Here is a 7,210-nt window from a genome sequence, read left to right as displayed (position 1 = left end):
GGGCGAGAAGCAAAAGTTCGCGGTCGAATGTGGCGGCAGTCCGCTGTTTTTTTGTTCATCGTTTTCTTATCGTTGCCACAATAAAGTGGAGAAAGCCATCAACGACTCTCCTTCTTTCCCCTCATTCGGGACTATTACAATACATTTTTAAAAACGTTTTTATATTATTTTCTATACACGAGAGGTGCCGAATCTGCCCAAATATGTCCCGGAACACAGGGAGACCAAAATCAAGAGGTGCCGGATCTTGTTCCGGCAGGATCCGGCATAAAATTACCCCTGCAACAAAAGTCAAACTCCGCCTATGATTCTCAAGTCACTTCCTTTTCAATAACCCAAAATCAACAGGAAGTGACATCATGTAAATGTCAAATCAAATCAAACGGATTGGACGTCTACTAGTGATAAAGCTTGTTTTTCTGTCTTGAGTACTATTTTCTCTACAAACAGTCAAAAACCGCTTTAGATTTCTTTATTAAAATAACAAAACATTCACTCTATTTAATTGACAGGTAATTAACATTTTGCATATTTTTTTGATCACAATGAGGCACATGTATGTCGCGCTATAGTCAATCGCTTACTATTGTAAGTCTTGGTTGAAGGAGTGTTCGACTTTTAGCGAATGGAGAGCATCATAACAAATTCTGGGAAAAGAATAGAGACTGTGTGAGTGACCATCCAACCCAGGATAGGAAAAAAAAAATATCCAAATTTCACCTTCGAAGTCAATGTTTCCATCCGCATTGATGTCCAACTCCTTAAGGATCTCCTCCAGTTCTCCTTTCTTCAGCTTCTCCCCTAGCAGACCTTTCGCCGCTTCCTTCATCTCGTCCTGGGTGATCTTCCCATCTCCATCCAGGTCAAACTTCAAGATCACGAAGGTTTAATCGTCCAAAATTGTTAACTCACTTCCTGGGATAAAGAGGCCCACCTGTAAGAACGCCGACTGGAGTTCTTTAAGTCCCAGCATGTCGGCGGTCTCGCCCATCATTCTGGGTCCCATGAGTTCAGTGAAGTCTTCAAAGTCCATGAGTCCACCCACTATGAAGGGAAGTATTACAACTTTTGGCGCAAAAACGAACAAAACGAAGCTGGTTTGTGTACTCACTCCTCATTTTGATCTGCTGCACAATCTCCAGCAGCTCCATTTCTGTGGGCATGTAGCCCATAGTTCTCATGCATTCAGCTACATCTTTGTAGTTCAGGTAACCATCTTGGTCGTAGTCAAACTCCTTGAAGGCTTCTTGCAGCTCTGGAAGGGAGGAGGGAAAACCTTGAGAGCACTCCAGGAGTGGATTAATGCGCCTAAATCTTTAATTGGTGTCCAATTCGGTCAATTGCATTAGTCGACCTTGAAATGTTCAGCAAGCAAATGTTTATTTGAATGTTTTACATAATCTACGGAATCCCCCTGGATGCCAGATTAGAAAGAATTATTTTTCATAGCAAATATGTACCCACAGTTGAGTCATCTGTGGGTACAGATTAATAAATTTGTACAGATTAGTAAACTGTGGGTGTCTAGTTTGCTAAACTGTACCCACAGATTACTAATCTGTGGGTACAGTTTAGCAATCTGTGGGTACAGATTAATAAACTGTGGGTACAGAATACTAAACTGATTGTATAGATGACTAAACTATGTGTAAAGTTGAGTAAACTGTGGGTACAGTTTAGTATCTGTGGATACAGATTACTAAACTGTCTGTACAGATTGGTAAACTGTGGATACAGAATATTAACCTGTACTCACAGATTACTAAAGTATGGGTACAGTTTAGTTATCAATGAGTACAGATTGATAAACTGAGTACAGAATAATAAACTGTGGGCACAGTTTAGTAATCTGTAGGCACTGATTACTAAACTGACTGTACAGATTACTAAACTATGTGTGAAGTTTAGTAAACTGTGGGTACAGATTAGAAAACGATGGCTACAGATTAGTAAACTGTGTAAGAATACTAAATTGTACCCACAGATTACTAAAGTGTGGACACAGTTTGGTAATCTGTAGGCACTGATTACTAAACTGACTGTACAGATTACTAAACTATGTGTGACGTTTAGTAAATTGTGGGTACAGATTAGAAAACGATGGCTACAGATTAGTAAACTGTGTAAGAATACTAAATTGTACCCACAGATTACTAAAGTGTGGGTACAGTTTAGTAATATGTGGGTACCGATTACTCAACTGTGTGTTAAGTTTAGTAAACCGTGGGTACAGTTTAATAAACTGTGGGTATTACAGTTTGCTAATCTGTGTCCACAGATTACTAAACTGTCTGTACAGATTGGTAAACTGTAGGTAAAGAATACTTAACTCTACCCACAAATTACTAAACTGTGAGTACAGTTGAGTAATATGTGGGTACAGGTTAATAAACTGTGAGTACAGAGTAATAAACCGTGGGTACAGTTTAGGTATCTGTGAGTACCAATTACTAAACTGACAGTACAGATTACTAAAGTATGTGTATAGTTTAGTAATCTGTGGGTACAGATTGGTAAACTATGGGTACAGATTAGTAAACTGTGAAAAGAACAATAAACTGTACCCACAGATTACTAAACTGTGAGAACCGTTTATTCATCGGTTGGTACAGAATACTAAACTGACTGTACAGATTACTAAACTGTGTGCGAAGTTTAGTAAACTGTGGGTACAGATTAGTAAACGATGGCTACAGATGAGTAAAATGTGTAAGAATACTAAATTGTACCCACAGATTACTAAAGTGTGGGTACAGTTTAGTAATATGTGGGTACCAATTACTCAACTGTGTGTAAAGTTTAGTAAACCGTGGGTACAGTTTAATAAACTGTGGGTATTACAGTTTGCTAATCTGTGTCCACAGATTACTAAACTGTCTGTACAGATTGGTAAACTGTGGGTAGAGAATACTTAACTGTATCCAAAAAATAACTAAACTGTGAGTACAGTTTAGTAATATGTGGGTACAGTTTAATAAACTGAGTACAGAGTAATAAACTGTGGGTACAGTTTAGGTATCTGTGGGTACCAATTACTAAACTGACAGTACAGATTACTAAAGTATGTGTATAGTTTAGTAATCTGTGGGTACAGATTGGTAAATTATGGGTGCAGATTAGTAAACTGTGAAAAGAATAATAAACTGTACCCACAGATTACTAAACTGTGAGAACCATTTATTAATCGGTTGGTACAGAATACTAAACTGACTGTACAGATTACTAAACTGTGTGTAAAGTTTAGAAAACTGTGGGGACAGTTTAATAAACTGTGGGTATTACAGTTTAATAATCTGCGTCCACAGATTACTAAACTGCTTGTACAGATTAGTAAACTGTGAATATAAAATATTAAACTGTACCCACAGATTACTAAACTGCCTGTACAGATTAGTAAACTGTGGGTATAAAATATTAAACTGTACCCACAGATTACTCAAATGTGGGTAATGTTTAGTCATCTGTGCGTACAAATTAATAAACCGTGAGTACACAATAATAAAGTGTGGGTACAGTTTAGTTATCTGTGGGTACCGATTACTAAACTGACTGTACTAATTACTAAACTGTGTGTAGAGTTTAGTAAACTGCGGGTACAGATCAGTCAACTATGGGTACAGATTAGTAACTATGGGTATAGAATACTCAACTGTACCCACAGAGTATTAAACTGTGGGTACAGTTTAGTTATCTGTGGGTTCCGATTACTAAACTGACTGTACTAATGACTAAACTGTGTGTAGAGTTTAGTAAACTGTGGGTACAGATTAGTAAACTACGGGTACAGATTAGTAAACTATGGGTATAGAATACTCAACTGTACCCGCAGTTTAATACTCTGTGGGTACAGTTGAGTATTCTATACTCAACTTTAGTTATCTGTGGGTCTCGATTACTAAACTGTGGTACAGAATACTTAATTGTGGCAACAGAATACTAAACTGTGGGTACAGTTTAGTGAGCAGTGGGTATACATGACGAAACTGTGTGGACAGTTTACTAAACTGAGGGTAAAGAATACTAAATTGTGGGTACAGAATACTAAACTGTGGGTACAGAATACTGAACTGTGGGTACAGATGACTAAACTGTTAAAAAAAAAAAAAAAGATTTGGATATTTTTTAGGCCAAAACTAAAACAGTCATCGAATCATTTGCAAATCAAATCATTAGTCAATGAATCAGGAAGCGCGTTTATACAGTATACTGTATATACTAAGGAAACTTACCGTCTAATTCACCTTGAGCTAATTCTCTTTCCTGAAGAAAGATAACACGATTTTCAAAGCCAAGTTATATTTTAGTACTGGAAATAAACAACACTTACAGCCCCAAAAACACTATTGAGCACAGAGTTGTAGACTTTGTTCATGCTCTCGTTGCTCTTCTTGGACTTTTTGGAGGACTTCTTCGGCGTCTCCGACACCGACCCTGTTGGTGTCGTTTCGGATGAAGCTGCTCCACTTTTACTGTACGCAAACACAAGTTCATGTTTTGTACTTGTACAATTCTAAGCATGCACGGATAAGAGAACAAAACTGTACCCATCTGTTGACGTGGATTCTGCAGAAGTGGTAGATGTTGTTCTCTCTCCTGCCTTGGACATGCTGGATTTAAAGAATGAGTAACATTTATGGAATGTGAACTTCAAATCTAATGTATTAAATCCTTACCTTTTATATCTTCCCCGCCAGGCTGAGATAAGGAAAACGAAGTGTTTCTCGCTCTCTGATCTCTTGCGTCTACACCTCTTGACCCGCTTCCATCAGAGAGGCTTAGTAGCTAATTACCAAGCTGAACGTGCAGCCAAATAAAGCAAAACATGGCTGGCTTGGCCTGTGATTTGCCAATCCTTCAACCACAGTGCTTCTAACTTGTCCTTTGAACAAGGATTCAATACAGTAAATGTCTAGATAGCAATAACAGGTTGATTCCAGATTCTTGTGCATACAGTTAACATTTACAGTGGGGCAAATAAGTATTTAGTCAACCACTAATTGTGCAAGTTCTCCCACTTGAAAATATTAATTATAATATATTCACAAGCTTTTCACACACTGTTGCTGATATTTTGGCCCATTCCTCCATGCAGATCTCTTCTAGCGCAGTGATGTTTTGGGGCAGTCGTTGGGCAACACGGACTTTCAACTCCCTCCACAGATTTTCTATGGGGTTGAGATCTGGAGATTGTCTAGGCCACTCCAGGACTTTGAAATGCTTCTTACGAAGCCACTCGTTTGTTGCCCTGGCTGTGTGTTTGGGATCATTGTCGTGCTGAAAGACCCAGTCACGTCTCATTTTCATAGCCCTTGCTGATGAAAGGAGATTTTCACTCAAAATCTCCCGCTTCATGGCCCCATTCATTCTTTCCTTTACACAGATCAGTCGTCCTGGTACCTTTGCAGAAAAACAGCCCCAAAGCATGATGTTTCCACCCCCATGCTTCACAGTGGGTATGGTGTTCTTCGGATGCAATTCAGTATTCTTTCTCCTCCAAACTCGAGAACCTGTGTTTCTACCAAAAAGTTCTATTTTGGTTTCATCTGACCATACCACATTCTCCCAGTCCTCTTCTGGATCATCCAAATGCTCTCTAGCGAACCACAGACTGGCCTGGACGTGTACTTTCTTCAGCAGGGGGACACGTCTGGCAGTGCAGGATTTGAGTCCCTGGCAGCACATTGTGTTACTGATAGTAGCCTTTGTTACTGTGGTCCCAGCTCTCTGTAAATCATTCACTAGGTCCCCCCGTGTGGTTCTGGGATTTTTGCTCACCATTCTTGTTATCATTTTGACGACACGGGGTGAGATCTTGCATGGAGCCCCAGATCGAGGGAGATTATCAGTGGTCTTGTATGTCTTCAATTTTCTAATAATTGCTCCCAAAGTTGATTTCTTTACACCAAGCGTTTTACCTATTGCAGATTCAGTCTTCCCAGCCTGGTGCAGGTCTACAATTTTGTCTCTGGTGTCCTTTGACAGCTCTTTATGCTCTGTATGCATTTAGTCACCGGATTCTATCAAATTTTCAACCCCATCAGAAATTGCAACGTTAAAAATGTCCACAAATACAGTGATTACAAAGTCAACACCACAAAGTTTCTTTCAATAAAGGACTATTTACTTACGTTTGATCATGGACCCACATGGAGAAGAGTTCTCCTCGGACACATCCTACCATGTTAGCTGCACAACAACTGCAGACCGCTCTCTGTTTGCGTGTTCGCCGTGTAGTAAATCATTATTTTGTCATATTTGTTTTGACCATGTGGCAGCTACGCGCTCCTCCGACGTCGGCCGGTTTGTCCGGCTGTCATTCTTCAACTGCTTTCCCGGCAAACGAGCTCTCCTGCCCGCAGCAGAGGAACGAATCCGACGAGTTGTAACTTGCTTGCTGCCGGGCAGGTTGCTGATAGGCGAAGAAAATCGACAACCCAGCCACCGTGTGACATGCTCCTGGATAGTTCTGTGTGATTTTTCACTTCGAAAGCCGAGAATAAGACTTTGAAACATCCCTCGGTTCGGGTTAGCATGTTGGCTAGCCGTCACGCCTCCTGGTTTGTTTATGCTCTTCGAAGCCAGGGCAGGGTAATGACAAAAGCCGGACAAACTACGGTGGCATAAAATACAGTTTGGGAGGTGGAAGAAGTGGACAGTTTTGACCATTATGGAGTAATTTTGCCATGTCGTACTGAATAAAATTTAGCACAAGACTGTTATTTGTCATGACCATACCGTTTACTTAGCAATTGAGGAAAAATACTTTGATAAAAAGAATATCCTGAAAAAATATTGGCGTAGAGAGATTGAAACAATGACATTTTGGCTGGCTCTCTGTGTCGCATTTTCCTCGATCTGAATACCATGAAACCATGACCCTGGCGACGTCATCCCCCTGTTGGGGATGCTAGAGCCCTATAAAGGTAGGTGTGGCTAAACGACAGATTAAAAGACTCATTTCCCGTCATCTGCGCTTTGCCAAATTGTTGTATATAGTCGAATTGTCTCAAAATATGATTCTAACTCACATAATAATGCTGTTTAAGTTTTTTTTTAATCTGTCGTATGCACTTTAGTGACTCTTAAAATGATGTGACTTGGTCAAAAATGGTAGGACAGCTAACGTTTTGGAAAAAGAAAGTTTTTCCAAAAAACCCCTGTTTACGGGTGAATGGAAAATTTTGGGGGTCATTAAAAAAATTCCATGCGT

The 7,210-nt window shown here is 39.8% G+C and overlaps 1 protein-coding gene across 1 annotated transcript; it reads right to left on the bottom strand.

Annotated features, from left to right (window-relative positions):
- Positions 1 to 270: 270 nt before the first annotated feature.
- On the bottom strand, positions 271 to 4,898 carry si:cabz01076231.1 (calcium-binding protein 2). The gene is made up of 8 exons (XM_057855613.1): positions 4,674 to 4,898; positions 4,545 to 4,607; positions 4,328 to 4,469; positions 4,230 to 4,260; positions 1,112 to 1,255; positions 935 to 1,044; positions 721 to 868; positions 271 to 647 (listed from the first exon to the last, which is right to left on the bottom strand). Exons 2-8 carry the CDS (start codon positions 4,604 to 4,606, stop codon positions 619 to 621), a joined length of 666 nt encoding a protein of 221 aa, XP_057711596.1. The 5' UTR covers position 4,607; positions 4,674 to 4,898; the 3' UTR covers positions 271 to 618.
- Between the last annotated feature and the right edge of the window lie 2,312 nt (positions 4,899 to 7,210).

This window comes from Corythoichthys intestinalis, chromosome 13 (genome assembly GCF_030265065.1).
Source record: "Corythoichthys intestinalis isolate RoL2023-P3 chromosome 13, ASM3026506v1, whole genome shotgun sequence".
In the NCBI taxonomy this organism is placed as follows: domain Eukaryota; kingdom Metazoa; phylum Chordata; class Actinopteri; order Syngnathiformes; family Syngnathidae; genus Corythoichthys; species Corythoichthys intestinalis.
The sequence above is the reverse complement of the archived record's forward strand: the minus strand, read 5'-3'. Positions and strand labels throughout refer to the sequence as shown.

What these genes read in the sequence shown, in the direction of transcription:
- si:cabz01076231.1 (XM_057855613.1), bottom strand. Translation starts at nt 4,606, where the DNA reads ATGTCCAAGGCAGGAGAGAGAACAACATCTACCACTTCTGCAGAATCC. An exon ending in GAATCCACGTCAACAGATGG is followed by an intron (nt 4,470 to 4,544) that starts GTACAGTTTTGT and finishes GTTTGCGTACAG; the next exon opens with TAAAAGTGGAGCAGCTTCAT. An exon ending in TGGAAACATTGACTTCGAAG is followed by an intron (nt 648 to 720) that starts GTGAAATTTGGA and finishes TTCTTTTCCCAG; the next exon opens with AATTTGTTATGATGCTCTCC.